Raw genomic sequence first — 18003 nt, forward strand, 5'->3', positions numbered from 1 at the left:
TTTAATAATCATCTCGAAGCATATTTCAACAACCTCGGCTCTAGATACCATTGTTGGGATTTAACAAGTTTCAAAATACTTAAAACATTTTAAGAATCAAACTTTGCGGAAGCATGTAATTACCAATTTTAGACTTGTTAAACTTTAACCAATTAAAGTTAAATCCCAATTAGGATCAAGTTGTGAAACATACTTACAAACTACAAGCAAGAAAGGAGTTTATACCTATTCCAAGCTTGGTAGAGAGTGATGAAGATGATGATGAAGAATAGAGCTTCAAATGGATGAAACCTCAAGGAGAAATACCCCAAACTTGTGCATCAACACCTAGCCTTTGGTTAGGATTTAATTGCACTTGAAAAATAAGCTTGCAAAAAGAAAATTGAAGCCTAAAACCCCTCAAATATTTCGGCCAGCTCAAAGGAAAATGAGCAGAATTTTTTTTGCTTTGATGTGTGTTTTTGCAAGTGTGTTCCTTGAATGAGTCAAAGTCTTGCATGTATATGGAAATGGGACTTGTATTAGACCAAGAAGGAATCTCTAGCATGTGAGCTTACACTCCCCATGCCACCCATTAGTTTTATAAAATTTAATTTTATAAAAGTTAGATTTTATAAATTAAGTTTTATAAAACTTCCATATTTTAAATTTTATGTACATTTTATTTATATAAAACCAATTTATATAAAATGCAACATAAATTAATTATTTAACCTATAAATAATTAATTCCACATTATATAAATTATTCCATAATTTATATATACACATCAAGTAATATTTCAGAAAACCATTTTTCTTAAGTTTCAAGTGTCGCGTATTTAATCAATGATCCAATCGTTAAGATTAAATACGTATAAGGTGTCGGTAAGTTTGTTATTGGGTATGACCCGACTTGGATCATAACACATTAGCCACATTAATTTAATATGTCTCTCGGGCATACGAAATACCTTCACCAGCAACTTCATTACTCATTGGCTTAAGTCTCTCTAAAGAACCATTATATTTGTTCATTAAAAACCTTATCATATACTCATCCACATCTTATAATGAGAATTACCATACCAATTAACGGGAATTAGCAATCAGTATTTTGAAATCTTGCAGCATGTCTACGCCAACAGATATATGTGTACATATAACGTCTATCTCCTGGACTTACGTACTTCGAATGTGAAGTTTCTGAAAAACACCCCAATCTACGATTTAGTTCTCCGAATTTTTGGAAAAACTGAATGAAGCAGTAGAAACTATAGACAACCGTAACTGTTAAAAGTTTGATGATAAAGAATAGCGTGTTGGCAAAGCTCAGAAAAAGAGAAGGTTTGGAACTGGAAAACGGATTGAGCAAACCATGAAGGAGGCTGTGGATAATTCACAAAGACTAAACCTGCCTTCAAAGAATCTAAATGATTCAGTGTCTGCTGAAGTCATTAACGAATACCTTGCTTCTGACCCTAAACCCTTGCGAACAATATTCTTCATCATCCTCTGATCTTAGATATTATAAGATATCATCATATCTTTCATTATAAATATCTTGGATATTTCTGAAAATATTTTCATAACTCTTCTTATCTAAAATCAATTATCTCTTTGCACTATCTGTGTTACATCATAAAGGAAACTGTTTATTTTCTATATTCTGTAAACCTTCGAGTTTAAATTAAGAATGTTTTTGAAATAGTGTTGGGAACTGAAGCATGAGTTAGTATAATATAATGACACTTGATCAACGTGATTATATTACAGTAAGTCATGCTGAGTTTCTAAATGGAACGTGATGATTCACAGATCATAACGTCATCATGTGCCATGTTTCACTACTCTTGTATTCTACTTAAACTCTAAACATATCAAGAAAATATTTTTCTTGATGATTCGGCCTTTTTCGAGGTATTCTGGTAATTTGACAAATCAAGATCGTGCCATTACAATTTCCTTCTTAGAACATTAACCATGTTCATTCCGAAATGCATATCTACGAATTCTGGACCATTACATGCGGTGCTTAATGACAAGAAGAGAAAACAAAATAATGAAGCTATGGAATAGAAATTAGAGTATAAATCGCAGCAAATAGGAGAAAACATTAACTGTGGATGTCAATGATTATAGAAAGACAGAAGCAAAGACATCGAAATATAAGAGAAGATATAAAACCTAACAACAAAAATTACAAACCGTATATATCGATACATATAGCAATATAAAGACACGGGAGAACTAGGAACACTATAAAACCAAGAGTATAGTAGAAGTAAATAGATTCTTCCAGCGACAGATGAAAAAGAAGAATGATAGATATGAAAGTTAGGAGTATATCAAGAAGCAGAACTGGATGGAGCATATTGAAGAATGTTTTAAAGTATGAGTTGAGGGAGAAAGAATAGAAGGTGTGAGTTGTGGAAATAAGGAAACGAAAGGGGTGGATTTATAGTGAAATATCCGACAAAGCAATCAAGACAGATCATCGCATTTAATCAAAGCGGATCCTAATTTCCTTAATTACCGAAGAACCAAATCTTATTACGAAGATTTTCTTCTAAATTCCTTGAATTCCAGAAACCAACCGTGACTACATCACCGGTTAAGTCAAACCTGCATTTATTCATTTTCCCTCGTTTGCGATAACTTCGCTTGTACTCTTCACATAAACAAGTTGTTTTATCACTGATGATAAAACTCTAATTTTCAGCTTGTATGCGTCATGAAAATATACTTATTGTCAGCCATGACCATGCCAATCAAATTTCGAACAAAATTTCTTTAACGGGTAGGTACTGTGACGACCCGGAAATTTTCGATCAAATTTAAACTTAATCTTTAAATGATTTAATGTTTCTGGCACGATAAGCAAAGTCTGTAATATTGAAATCTCAAAAACTTTGAATTATGTTCATGTATTCATTTACCCTTCGACTGCTCTCGATGATTCACGAACAATTATGTGTAAATAGATATGTATGAATATATATAAATGTGTGAGATAATTAAATTGATAAATATTAATAAAACATTTAACGATTTGGTTGATATGAAAATAAGTTATGAAATCATTATATGACTTGAAAACGTTAACAAAGTATTTGATCAATAATACTTTACATAAACATATTTGTTTCAATATATGTTTAATATATTTATCGACGGAAATTATAAGACAATATCAAATGATTGATTTATCAGGTACATTGTGATATAATTACGGGTCTCTGTTATGAGGTCCACTATGATTTAAGAAATCTATTCATTTTAACGGTATTCAGAATAAATGATAAAGTGATTTACATGTAAGAACAATTATGTCAAATAACGAGAACAAGACAAGAGTTAGTGAAGAATCCTGTTTGATTTTCAATACATGCTTTATAACAATTAACTCGTAACTTTTAATAAGGTAACTATTTAACCTTCACATTATTTAATGTAAAGATGAAATTATGAAATGTAGAAAACTTAAAAGATGAATATCGACAAGTTAAGTAAATCGACATTTTATATAATTTCATGCACTTAACTATCCATTAGACCTTACCCGACGATTCACAAACGATTGTTTGTAAATAAATATGTATGTATATGTATATATATATATATATATATTTGAAATTATAAAATATAATTTAAACATTAGATTTAAGTATGTAAATAAGATATAAAATAACTAAGTGTAATTAAAAATGAAATTATATATATATAATATGATTTCTATATATAATTATTATTATATGTATACAGTAATATATGTTAAAATGTAAGTTATTATGTAATGTATATTATATAGTTATATTACATAATCACTAATATGTAATACTAATATATTGAATTTAATTAAATATAGTTGTTATAATAATATTGTTATTGCTTTCAATATTAATATCAATACTGGTGTTATTGATATTATTTTAAATATATAACCTATAGATACAAATTTGATATATATAAATTATTATAGTATTATTATTACTAATATTATTATTATCATTAATAATATTAGTATTATTATAATTAGTATTATTATTAATAATATTGTTATAAATTTTATAGTTATTATTATCATTATCATTAATAATAATATTATTATTGTTACTATTATATTATTATAAATTTTGTTATTATTATTTATAATATTAAAAGTATTATTATTATAATTATATTTATTAATATTAATGAATAAGATTAACTATAATATATAGATACAAATACATAAATATATATAATTTATATATACAGATAAATACAGATATATATAAATATTAAGACTAATTATATAAATGTAAATACATATATATTACGCGTTATTAACCTGTTCCTTATTTTCTTATTTTTCTGTTGGTCTGTGATCAATTGTCGATCCCTTTCACTAAATAACAATCTTAATACTGTTTTATTTATTCGATTACAAATTATATGTCTGTTTCGAATCAGAAAGGGAAAACAGAAAAATAAGAAAGAAACCGTTCGTCCCCTGTTCTTGGCTTTAGTTTTATCAAAAACTCAATTCGAATTCAATTTCAAAAAGTAATAATGCAAGATTGTTAGGAATCATCTAGTTAAACTATCTGTAAGTTTCCAATCATCAATTCTTTCTATTTATTTCGAATTTTGAAGTCAAAGTTTAATTACAAAAAGTCAACTGAATTGTTCATCTTAAAATTAGAATTCAGTTTGATGTTTATGGAACAATTGATGGTCCAGAAAGTTTCTATAAATGATTTACGACACAATTCATGTTGAAATTTTAATCTATAACAGTTTTAAATATAAGATTTGATTTAGAGTTCTAAGTTTTCTTAACCGTGATATGCAATAGTTTGAATGCGAATGAAATTCCAAAATGTATAAATGCAGTGTTATTTGAAATCATTTATATAAACTATCTGGAAAAATTTCAACTTCTAATTCCTATTAACGAGTTCGAATTTTGGGAGTCAAGGTTATAATTTTAAAAGTCAAACAGTTGATCTTCGAGTAAATTAGAATTTTCTGTTATTGTTAATGTTTAACTGAGGATCTCAGAAGATTATAGGAATGATTTCAAACATAGTTTATGTTGTAACTGCAAGCTAAAACGATCCAGGATTTAAGTTCATGATTTAAGCTTTTATTAATTTTTTTTTTCTTTTGAACCTGTACAGCTCCTGCATATTTTTTTTAAACTATTAAATTTTAATTACAATTTGATTATAACTAAGCTGTAAAGCTAAAACAGACATTTACTTGCATTTAGGATTGATTATGGTTCGATTTTGTAAATAAAGAAGAATATGGACGATAAATGTTACGGCTTATATTTTTATGGGATCGGATTTAAATCAGAAAATGGGCAGCAGCTCAATGGTTTGGGGTGTTGGCAGGTAAGCGAGAGGTCACGGGTTCGAGTTCGGTTTGGGACAAATCTTTTTATAAAAGCTTTTGGGAAGGTAGTTTTCTTTTTATTATTATTATTATTATTATTATTATTATTATTATTATTATTATTATTATTATTATTATTATTATTATTATTATTATTATTGTAAATAATTATTGTTATTATTGTGGTTATCCTTATCATTATCATTAAAAGTAGTATTATAAAAATTTTAGAATTATCATTACTATTAATATAAGTATTATTATTATTACTATGATTATGATATAAGTTATTATAAGTTTTATTTACAAATATAAATTGGTATGCATGTTAAAGATAATAATAACTAAATTATGATTATAAATTAATTAAAAGTATGATTATTATGTATATATAAAAATTAATATAATTATGATAAAAATATTATTATTATTCTTATTAGGATTATTATTATTAGTATTAACATTATTATTTTCATTACTAATATTATCATTATTATCATTACATATATTACTATTATTTTTCATCATTAACATGATTTTTGTTATTATTATTATTAACATTATTTTATCAAATAAATATTAGATACATACAAATATAATTGATACCTAATATAATTATATTAGTATTACATAAAATTATAGAATAAACATTTCAACATTTATTATATAAATATTACATATAACAAACTATGGATTTTGATATAATACTAATTTCTCATATACATATGTTAATATAGCTATATAAATATATAAACATTTAATTATTTTACAAAATAAAGATATGTAACATATAATTGAAGATATAATATAAAATATATATACATATATATATATATATATATATATATATATATATATATATATATATATATCTTAATCTTAATTAGAATGGAGTATGAATATTATATAATTAAAACATTTAATAAATAAATATTATATAATTATATATATATATATATATATATATATATATCTTAATCTTAATCAGAATGGAGTATGAATATTATATAATTAAAACATTTAATAAATAAATATTATATAATTATTGAGATGGAAATTATTTGATTTCTATTATATGTTTTAATAGATATACAATTGATATAGGTTCGTGAATCCAAAGCCAACCCTGCATTGTTCAGTATCGTCGTATGAATATTTTTACTACAAAATATTGTATTGTGAGTTTCATTTGCTCCCTTTTTACTAAATGCTTTGGCAATATATATTTTTAGGCTGAGAATACATGCGCTGCTTTTATAACTGTTTTACGAAATAGACACAAGTAATTGAAACTACATTCTATGGTTGGATTATCAAACCGAATATGCCCCTTTTTAGTCTGGTAATCTAAGAATTAGTGAACAGACACCTTAATTGACGGGAATCCTAAAGATAGATCTATTGGGCCTAACAAACCCCATCCGGGTTACGGATGTTTTAGTACTTCGATTTATCATATCCGATGAGAGTCCCGGAATGATGGAGATATTCTAGATGCATTTTTGTTAATGTCGGTTACCAGGTGTTCACCATATGAATGATTTTAATTCGCGGGTTACGCATATTATTTTGTACTCGGGTTACGTGTACAATTAAATATCTGAAAATCTTGTGGTCTATTAAAATGATGAAAATGAATGATTGTGATAAACTAATGAACTCACCAACCTTTTGGTTGACACTTGAAAGCATGTTTATTCTCAGGTATTAAAGAAATCTTCCGCTGTGCATTTGTTCATTTTAAAGATATTACTTGGAGTCATTCATGACATATTTCAAAAGACGTTGCATTCAAGTCGTTGAGTTCAATAAAGATTATTATTAAGTAAATGATAGATTAGGTCATTTATAGTTTGGATATTATGAAATGGTATGCATGCCTGTCAACTTTCGATGTAATGAAAGTTGTCTTTTAAAAACGAATGCAATGTTTGTAAAATGTATCATATAGTGGTCAGATACCTCGCAATGTAACCATATGTTATTGTATTCGTCCTTATGGATTAGGACGAGTTGCTTCATTTATGTATATCTCAAATCACATAACATGTGATTTATTGAAAACTATATAGATAGAAGGAGTGTGATTCAAGCTATGTCAAAAGAAATTAATAAATAAATTTGATATCAACAAAAGTAAAGTAGCGATGAATTTTTTTTTTTTATTATAAATCAAGCTTAGATGCCTTTAAATGTCAAATTACTGGTGCATTTCAAATCACATAACCAAAATCAACTAACAGTGCATTTCAAATCACATTATCTAATTTTTTTTCCCTCTTAAATAACGTAATATAGTAGATGTCTACATATAAATTACAAATAAACAAGGATTTAAGAAAGCTAAGAAAGTAGATGTGTATATAATTATCACATAATTCATGATTAAAACAGTTTGATATTAAAAAAAATAAGAAAAAATTATACCAAATTAAGGTACTACGATCAGAGATGATGGTGGTGGCCGGAGCTGGAGGTGACCGGAGTTGGCGGCGGTTGGAGGTGGCCGGAGTTGGTGGCGGCTGTAGGTGAAGAAGGTAGATGGATGGAATATGAAAGGGAGATGGAGAAATAGATCTGGAGATAAGTTGGAGAGAAGTTAAAACATCTTAAAAATGAGAAGCACTAGTTTGAGTCTTCTAATTTGAAGACATTTTAAGATCTTTTTTTGTCTTATGTCTTCGCAAAAACAAACCGTCTGCAACCAAAACATCTGTCCGCCCGCAGACATAAGACCAAATAAGGCCTGCAATGGAAAAAACAAACAGCCTCTTAGTTTCTAGAAGTGCATTATTAAAGCTTAATATAAGGATATTAGATTATGAATAATCTGAAAAATTACTCATGGCTTATATTTCATTATTGCTAGCACATTATTACAAGGAGTATCACTGTTATCACTGTTTCTGAACCCGTTTATAGTTCATACACTCATATTATATATCTATCCGACACTCACATACACACCGTTAATTTACAATTTGAGCTAATTGGCTTTTGATTTGTTAGCAAAACAATTAACTTAAGCTTTAAAAGAAATTTAATACTCCGTAGTAAACTAAATAACATGAGTTGGCGTAGTGATAGTGACTTTCATTTCTATATGAGAGTTCAGAGGTTAGACTCATATTCGGTGCAAAATTTTCCTTGTTGTTACCCATCCATTTCATGGACCTCGGAGATTGCAGACATTTTGCGTTCGGGCCTCACCCGAGGGGGTTTAACCACACGCGATGCCCGTATGAACGTCGTGGGAGTTTCCTCCTGAAGGGCAATATGATTGTAATGATTCGTACCATGAAAATGATCGGGTAGGTTTGAGTTTCGACATCACGTTCTTCCCGGTCAACATTCTAACTGTTGCTGTAAAAATAGTAGATTAAATAAAAAATAATTTAACGAGTCGAAGTAAAAAAATGAAATTTATAAATTTAATTAAGACGTTATTTTAAGATTTTTTTAAAAAAAAACAAGATAATTATCAAATATTTGTCCTTTTTTTCCCTTAATTTTGAGTTTTCAATTAGCAACAACAAAATACTACCCGGTTTAAACCCGGCCCATATATTTGGATCCATTTTCCTCCTTTCTCCCCCTTTTAAACTCTTTCTGCTATAACCTTCTTACACTCATCTTCCATTGCCGTCTCGAATACACAGGTTTATTATTATTATTTTCTCTTTTTTATTTTAACTTTTGCACTCATCTCAAAACTGTAATTAATATTAATATCTATGAATATATTTGACGTATGTATGCCCAACGATAATCACATCACATAATATCTGCTTTATGTATACATTATTTGACCTAATAGATACAAGCACTGATGCTAGGGTTTACTTTAATTAGTTGATTCTGAACTCAATTTTTTATATTTCTAGGGTTTGTTTTCAAACGGCAACACTGTAGTTGCTTATATTAGGGTCAATTTTTCATATTATTGGTTCATTGATTCTATACACTTTGAGTTATTACATAAGCTATTAAATGCTCATTAGCCTTTATTGGAGATATACATGCTTATATTAGGGTCAATAAATAGTTTTTACTAAGCAGTTTGTAAACAGACTCTATGAAGATAGAAAACAAATAGTAGCAGTTTTTCGGCATTTAAATATACATATATGTGTATATATATACCGTGCTAGTTGTGAGCTCTTAATTGGGAGTGAAATATATGCTCATGTAAAAAACGGTTGGTAGTTAATTGACGATTTGAATTTTCTGTTGCCGCAGAAAATATTTGCAATCATGTCTTGGTGTACCATCGAATCTGATCCCGGTATGTTTTTCTCGTTTTTGGATTATATATGTTCTATGAGGTTCAGTGTTAATGCAGGTTGATTAGTAGATTTGGAGTATAATCGTTTGCCAACATTTAAAATTGTTTAGACGTAGTTATTTGGCCCCTTCTAGATAAATACTTTTTCATAGGGCTTGCATATTAATAACTCTGCTTGTATTTTTAATAATACAACATACAAGTCTAATAATTCTTCTCTGAGATTTTGAGATATAACAGAGAAGAATGAATAGGCTGAATGAAGTATGAACAATTACTGAAAATGTGCTTAATGTTACACTGTATCAAATATTGAACATCGTCGCGAATTGGTTTCCTCCTAACGTGTGTATGAGTGACATATGATCGCGAAGGTGGTTAAGACCCCTCTGGGTATGTCGATAAGTTACGAAAAAAAGTATTACTCCGTAATTGGATGACTTAGTGTCTATAAGTAAATAGCTTATCAAGCAATAGATTCAACTTTCTGCATGTTAGTATTGAATTTACTTCTTTTTATTGATATAGTTTTGAATTCAGTTAATTCTAGTAATTGAAACCATTGTGTTTTCTTTCCAGGCGTTTTTACCGAACTCATACAACAAATGCAAGTAAAAGGCGTGCAGGTATAGTATCGTTTAATGAATTACATATGTCTATAATTTACTCAATTACTCCATTCATTTCTCATTGAGGGTCCTAATTCGTTCACGCGAATGAAATCTAGTATTATACAACCAAAACATAAATATCTCTACGTGTAACTCCATTTTTTGGCTGCAATATTTCTTGTAATGTACTAATGTGTCATGTTGTTATAATTTTATTTTATTTTATTTTATTTTTTTTTTTTAAATCGTAAGTTTAATATTTTTTAAGGATACTAAAGGTTGTTGATCAATTTTAGTCAAGGTAAGTCGGTGTTTTAGTTATATGTGAATATAAACGTTAACTTCTAACATCAATTTGGTTTTGCAGGTTGAGGAATTGTATTCTTTGGATATCGATTCACTAAATAGTCTTAGGTAAATCTTTCATCATGGTTATTATGCTTCTATCCGTAATGAAATAAAGGTGTCGGTTACTTTAAGCGACCCCTAAAATGTTTTTTTTTAATATATTATTACTTGAATTTACAGGCCGGTCTATGGGTTGATATTTCTATTTAAATGGCGTGCTGGTGAGAAAGATGATCGTCTAGTAATCAAAGATCCAAACCCGAATTTGTTTTTCGCTAGCCAGGTCAGTTTACATAATTAAAGCCTTTTTTTCAATAAGAGATGGTAATTGATTGACACACAACTTTTATCGTAAAACAAGATTGTAAAAGGTCTTGCTTGTTGTAAACTGCAAAGTGCATATTTGCTCTGAATATTACATTGAAATCATGTTCGTTTAGGATCTGAGTGACTATTGGAGGAATTCATGACCTTTGAATTTCTTATGTTCTCATAACCAAATAACATGGGAAATATGGGTGGGTTATGTAACAATTGAAAGTTGTGCTTGTTTCATAGGTGCCAGAATTAGTGGGTTGACCACTATTTATCCAATTGCTTTAAAACCAAATCCGATTACAGCAGTTATTATAATTCGTTAATAAGTTAAATATTTTTCAATAAAATGATTTACGAGATCTTATGCTTCATAAATAGAATACGGGCAATATTTGGACCTTTTTTTTTTTTTTTGGAACAGCAAACACACACGTTAAATGGTCCACCACAGGACTCGAACTCACAACCTCAAGATTGATGGGTTACCTAGATATTTATTTGGTTTTAGCTTAATCGTTCATCGATCTTTTTTTTTATAATGCCTCTGGCCTCACGAATTTTGATTTATGTTTTTGTTTGTATTAAGTGTTGGTAGCTTCTAGTCTCGAGCTGGTGACATTAGGAATCAAAACGTCTAACGAAACTTCATATATCATTCTTCAGGTCATTAACAATGCATGTGCTACTCAAGCGATCCTCTCGATTCTTATGAACTGTCCAGAAGTAGATATCGGTCCCGAATTATCTGCCCTAAAAGAATTCTCGAAAAACTTTCCACCTGAGCTCAAAGGGTTGGCCATTAACAACAGTGACGCGATCCGAACCGCTCACAACAGTTTTGCAAGGCCCGAACCTTTTATTCCTGACGAACAAAAAGCTGCAACAAAAGATGACGACGTTTATCATTTCATTAGTTACATACCTGTAGACGGTGTCCTATACGAGCTTGATGGGTTGAAAGAGGGGCCCATTAGCTTAGGACCGTGCTCGGGTGGTCCAGGTGACATGGACTGGCTTAAACTGGTTCAACCTGTGATTCAAGAAAGAATCGAAAAGTATTCACAAAATGAGATACGGTTTAACTTAATGGCGATAATTAAGAACCGAAAAGAGATGTATACGGCTGAGTTGAAAGAACTACAGAGGAGGAGAGAGCGGCTGTTGCAGCAGCTGGCGGCGTTACAGGCGGAGAGAATGGTGGATGGTGGCAACGTGGAAGCACTTAACAAGTCGCTTTCTGAAGTGAATGCTGGGATCGAGGGTGCGACTGAGAAGATTTTGGTCGAGGAAGAAAAGTTTAAGAAATGGAGAACGGAAAACATTCGAAGGAAACATAATTATATTCCGTTTTTGTTTAATTTCTTGAAGATACTTGCGGAGAAGAAACAGTTGAGACCTTTGATTGAGAAAGCGAAGCAGAAAACGAGCAACCCGAGGTAAGTTTTTTTATGTTGGTTTATGGTGATTGTGTTTTCGGTTGAAAAGGATGCTGTAATTTAGGCAGAACGTTTGTTTAAGTTGTGTTATGGAGTTCGAGGATAATGTTATATTATATACTAGTATCATTTTATTGTTTTACATGTATGTGTTAAATTTCTTTCTATTATGAATTTTATTTATGATCTTGGTCTGTTATAACTTATATAAGGTGGTTAGGATCTTGTGATATTTACGTGCATGTTTGTTTACCTCTTAGACCATCTTTAACGCTCCCGTGTTACTCACGTGCTATCTCCGAAATCACCCAACACGCCTATAGCAATGGCGTGCTTGTTTGTGTGCTTATGGCGTGCGTGCATCTTGCATGTAGAAGAAAGCAGCGTGTTAGTGTTTTTCTTGCTTTTCATTGGTTGATTTTCTTTTTCTAATTATTTTTTATCCCCCTTTTCACCTAACTTCCAATCAGATTTTAACACATCACCCAATACGCCACTCAACACTCTACCCCATTACACAGCAGTCTAGCAGCACGCTCATCAAGCACTCCACCCCCACCCAGCAACACGCCAGCACGCCCCTTCAGGGATAAAGATGGTCATAGGCCTATTGCAACGCGCGTCCTTGAGTCAAAAATCACTCAACACGCCCTATTGCAACGTTCGTGCTCGGAGTCAAAAATCACTCAACACGCCCTATTGCAAGGCGTTTGCTCAGAGTCAAAAATCACTCAACACGCCCTATTGCAACGCGCGTGCTCGGAGTCGAAAATCACTCAACACGCCTCAAGCACGTTGGTAACACGGCATGCGGGGAAATATTGTAGGCGTGCTCATTCTAGCACGAGGAAGAATTTGGCGTGCAAGGTTATTTTATGTGTTCATAATATAATTTAATTTAATACATTTAAAATATCTATATTCCCTTTTTCACCAAATTTTCAATCATATTTTAACACATGTCCCAACATGCCACTTAACATGCTACCTTGCATTTACCAATATGCATGACACGTCACCACCAACTCCCCCACCCCACCCACTAACACACCTAAAAAACATGTCACCGTTGCAATAGGCCTTAAGTCTTAACTCACTTGGTTTAGCGTTGAATGTCGAATCTTTAACATTCAACGTAGTTGTTTCTGAACTCTGATTAGAAATATGGTGATATATGGTTCATCATTCAGTTTTAAACCATTCAGAGTTGACTCTCTTAATCATTAATAAGTTAATTTTACGTCATTTATCAAACGCATTATTCTCATTCATTCAGAATCAAGTTCATTCAAATCCTCTTAATCATTTAGTTTCTGAACCATTTGGCGCTTAATCATTCTATTTTTTTCAAACGCCACATAACCCTGATTGATCAAACGATGATCATTTTGCACAACCATACTGAACCAAAGACAACCACCATTATCATGAAACGAACCATATGAAATGTAAAACGACTATATTAAAAAGCTTCAAGCAGCTAAAAGTCTTGTTATTATCAAGTCTCTTGAGCGACAACATCCATGATATAAAAGACATTCATAATATATACAGACTGCTAAGATTAACTCCTCCGATATTCAGAACAGTACACACACTATCAGATCAACCGCAGTTTATGATTATGAACCGTTTCTTTTAGTAGCCACCTTGGATGAACGCATTCAAACGGTCAAGCTCCTCCCTGTGTTCACTCACCACGGCTCGAACCACATCTCCTATCGAAACCATGCCCTGCATCCCCTTATCATCGATCACAGGAATGTGTCTGATACGATTGTCTGCAAAAATCAGAGCAAAATACAATCCATCACTTGTTTCCTGTTTTGAGGAGTTTTACATACACCAATTGGTCATCAGTACAATTAGAGGCGGCTAGATGGGCGGTTTGGGTAACGAGTCAAATTTGGTTGGCCTGCAACCTTTCTTTGTCCACTTTCTATAAATATTTGATGCACTAAATATATGTTACAAAATCTATTATATTACAATATAACCTACCCCATACACTACTCATGTGGTATTGGGTTTTGTTGTTGTTGTATCCTTGGATATAATAATAAGGAAGGTTATAAGCAATAAAAAATGGGTGACTAACAAGCTGTTCGGCCCATTTCACTCGTTTCCACTTTAGTTAATTATTTAACCCGTTAGAATAAAACCATAACCCAAATTGACCCATTCGGGGAGTGAAAAATACACCAAAGTTATGTATGCATACCTGTCATTAGCTGCATTGCTTTCAGAACTTTGGTATCGGGCGTTACAGTGATAAGTTTGTTCTGCAACCAAATCCACATATTAAAAGTTTTATGGATGAACATATCGATTGATTGATTCGTGGGATCGGGTACTGTTGTTGTATATTGACTGATTCATTGATTATGTAGAGTAAAATTTCACCATGTTTATACCTCTTCTGTCATGATATCCCCGACCTTGGTCGACTTTGAGGATCTGCCCTGAACAATGATTTTCCTAAGATAATCTGGAAATTAATATAAAATCCATTAAACATCAACTTCTAAACCAAAAAACCGCGATTAATTAATAAATAAAAATATTTCACCTCTTTCTGTGATAATTCCAGCAATGGAAGACTTCTCGCCAGGTTTAACCACAACCAACGCACCAACGTTGTGTTGAGTCATCTAACAATACACATTTATTTATATTTGGTCATCACACGAGATATCAAATAAGAACAATTTAAAATGTATTATAAATATTTTTTGAAAGGGGATGTATTATAAGTATTCGCGTGTAAAACAGAGAGTTTCATACCGATTTGACAGCATCATACACAGAATCATCGGTAGTGCACCAGAGCCACGAGCCATCAGCACTTTTTCCCTTCGAATTCAAGACATCGGAAATTTTAGTGCTTTCAAAACCATGTTCTTCAATACGAGCAGCCGAAGTTGACTCATAACGTGACAGCAATAGTGGTCGAAGGGGGTTGACCAGCCGAAAATGCTGGAGAACTGCGTTCTTCACGATGCTTCCATGTGACACGAATGACCTAATTCCTCCTTGCATATCCTTTAACTATCACATGTAAAAAAACAAATCTTTAATATAAGAAAAAGTCTAAATAAAATATACTCCAGTTTAAATGATCATTCTGTTTTCACATAACACTGAGCTTGACTTAAAATAATTCCACAACTACTATGTATTCATTGTGATGTTTATGAAACCATATGTTTGACCAAAATTGTTTGACTAATACAGATATGTGTAAACACCTTTGACTTTAAAGTAACAGAAATGTATTGATCAAAACATACAATATACAAAGAATCTTTATATTATCTATCTATACTTCTATAATTACTTTTTGTTATATAAAAAGAAAATTTGGTCAACTCCTTGAAACTTGGTCAAACTTCAAAACACTATTATCATCTTATCACTATTTTAGATAATCAGAAATGAACATGGTTTCAGAGTCATAGAAGGAATATACATAAATAAAAAAATAAAAACTTAAAAAATGACTGTCTTCTTTTTTCTTCACAAGTTCCATGATCTTCTTTAATCAAATTAAATTACATCATATAAATCTAAAAGGTCTAACATAAATGGATCAATCAATCACTATCATAAGTTGATTAAGATCTAGGGTTCATAAATACTCAAAAAACTCTAAAATCAATAAAATCAAATAAAGATCATAACTTCAATTCATTAAACATGTATATACAATCTAAAAACAAGAGCTAAAACATAAAGATACATTAAATAGAGCATACATCAGCAAAGAATATGAAATGATATATACCTGATTGAAGAAAGATTACACACACTAAAAAAAAAAAAAAAAAAACACACACACACACAAACACAAAAGAGTGAAGTAGTGAAAGTGGAGACCACACTCTTAAAGACAAAGAAACAAGTTTTGGTTGAATAAAACTATTGTTAGGTTTATCCATTGTTGGCTACTATCTATACAATTTTTTTAAGGCTATGTTACCTTGCATCTCAGCTACATAAATCTTTCCATGCACCTGCACTTGCAAACAAAATACTAATTAAATATACTTACTTTTTACCTATTTCTTAAAAGGGGATGATTCTCACACGCTGTTTTTTTATCCTCACACACCCTTTTACCCTATTATTAGGGAGGAGTTCAAGTAAATTGGTGTGTGAGGATCAAAAAACAGTGTGTGAGAATCATCCCCCATTTCTTAAGTTAGTTTATTCAGAAAATAAAGTTTGTGACATCTATAAACAAAATACCTATGTAAACAAAATACAAGTATTTTTACACATTTTACAAAATACTTTTACCTCCTTTCGATTTATAAAAGTTTTCCGTTTTTGCGCCGGAAAAAAAAAATCTATAAACAAAATATTTATATTTGTTATTTACACATTTTACAAAAGTCCTAAATTACATTATATTATACTTTAATTTTTTATTAATGAACATTTATTTATTTGGGTAAGTACCAATTTTGTAAAAAAACAAATACCCTACTTACCTTTTTATATAAATCTGTATACTTATATTTATTACTCCATTTGTCCCGATATAATTGTCCCATTTAATTTTTAAGAGTCTTTGTTTACAACTTTAACTCTAAATATATTTGTTTGTATTACATAATAGTTGATGAGAGTTATACCGATAAACTACATTTAATACTGAATCCATTCATATAAATTTCACTAAATATTATATAATATAAGCTAAATAATTTAAAGTTAAAATTAATAAAAAAAGATTACAAAAATTAAATGGGAGTTATTTTGAGACGGAGAGAGTAATACTTATATGTGTCCTAGAAGATAAAATTGATACAAAATAGTAAATACTTCTAATGAATTTAGTGTGTCAAAGTTATCTTACATGTTAAAATTTTATTTTATTATACAACATAGAAGAGCCCCATTAAGAAGAATTTAGACCAAAATTTATAAAATAACTAAAACCATTCACTATCTAGGAGTGAAGAGCCCCATTAACATCCTCCAACATTTCAGGTAAATTATTACCAAACTGTCAAAGTCTTCATCAGTTGTGGTATTGGTGAGCCCTTGGCGTAAATATGTGAGTCCCTTATTTTTTATTTTTTATCATTTACTTGCTTACTTGTATATATTACACTATATTTTATGAGTATTAGATAGTTATAGGTAGAGAGTGTTTAATTAAAAAAATATTAAATTTTTTAGTTCTGATGTGATGGTAACGTAGAAGAAAGAAATTCAGCTAAATAGTGTCATAATAGTGTTAAGGAATGTTAAAATTTTTATATTTTTGAAGATAAAAAGAAAAATCAAAAGCATAAATGGAGAGAGTGAGTGTGATGAGGTGCATTTTTTTAAAGATAAAAAGTAGGACCATGAAGATAATAAATAAATACAGGGAAATATAGGAAGATGAGTCAGCATGTACCTGGAACATATCTCTCGTCTCCACAAACAAATGAAAACCAACCATTATCGAGGTGACCCGAGCCGAAACAAATACAAATATGGAGTACGAATTTAGTTACAGGAAAATAGTTTAAAACTAGTGTTTGGGGTGCACACGTTGCCGTGTCATTTTTTTTTAGCAATGTGACGGAGTCATTGTTGGTGAAAGTGTAGGAAAAATTGTAGGAAAAAAGAAAACGTCCTTATGCAGT

At 30.4% G+C, this 18003-nt stretch overlaps 2 protein-coding genes across 2 annotated transcripts; one reads left to right on the forward strand and one right to left on the reverse strand.

Annotated features, from left to right (window-relative positions):
• The first annotated feature begins 8950 nt into the window (after positions 1 to 8950).
• LOC139899107 (ubiquitin carboxyl-terminal hydrolase 2-like) lies at positions 8951 to 12503 on the forward strand. Its single transcript, XM_071881923.1, has 6 exons — positions 8951 to 9022; positions 9603 to 9648; positions 10228 to 10274; positions 10627 to 10673; positions 10788 to 10890; positions 11589 to 12503. Exons 2-6 carry the CDS (start codon positions 9618 to 9620, stop codon positions 12363 to 12365), a joined length of 1005 nt encoding a protein of 334 aa, XP_071738024.1. The 5' UTR covers positions 8951 to 9022; positions 9603 to 9617; the 3' UTR covers positions 12366 to 12503.
• Positions 12504 to 13803: 1300 nt separating this feature from the next.
• Positions 13804 to 16274, reverse strand: LOC139899108 (CBS domain-containing protein CBSX3, mitochondrial-like). Its single transcript, XM_071881924.1, has 6 exons — positions 16146 to 16274; positions 15146 to 15409; positions 14931 to 15012; positions 14776 to 14849; positions 14583 to 14643; positions 13804 to 14142 (listed from the first exon to the last, which is right to left on the reverse strand). Exons 2-6 carry the CDS (start codon positions 15398 to 15400, stop codon positions 14000 to 14002), a joined length of 615 nt encoding a protein of 204 aa, XP_071738025.1. The 5' UTR covers positions 15401 to 15409; positions 16146 to 16274; the 3' UTR covers positions 13804 to 13999.
• Positions 16275 to 18003: the final 1729 nt, after the last annotated feature.

Source organism: Rutidosis leptorrhynchoides, chromosome 3, assembly GCF_046630445.1.
Source record: "Rutidosis leptorrhynchoides isolate AG116_Rl617_1_P2 chromosome 3, CSIRO_AGI_Rlap_v1, whole genome shotgun sequence".
Classification (NCBI taxonomy): Eukaryota; Viridiplantae; Streptophyta; class Magnoliopsida; order Asterales; family Asteraceae; genus Rutidosis; species Rutidosis leptorrhynchoides.

Bases quoted from the DNA above. Each gene is read 5' to 3' on its own strand.
- LOC139899108 (XM_071881924.1), bottom strand. From the start codon at position 15,400: ATGCAAGGAGGAATTAGGTCATTCGTGTCACATGGAAGCATCGTGAAG. The intron at 14,850-14,930 runs GTGAAATATTTT...ATTAATTTCCAG, and splicing joins TGGAATTATCACAGAAAGAG to ATTATCTTAGGAAAATCATT. The intron at 14,143-14,582 runs GTATGCATACAT...TGATTTTTGCAG, and splicing joins AGCAATGCAGCTAATGACAG to ACAATCGTATCAGACACATT.
- LOC139899107 (XM_071881923.1), top strand. From the start codon at position 9,618: ATGTCTTGGTGTACCATCGAATCTGATCCCG. The intron at 9,649-10,227 runs GTATGTTTTTCT...TTTTCTTTCCAG, and splicing joins TACCATCGAATCTGATCCCG to GCGTTTTTACCGAACTCATA. The intron at 10,891-11,588 runs GTCAGTTTACAT...ATCATTCTTCAG, and splicing joins ATTTGTTTTTCGCTAGCCAG to GTCATTAACAATGCATGTGC.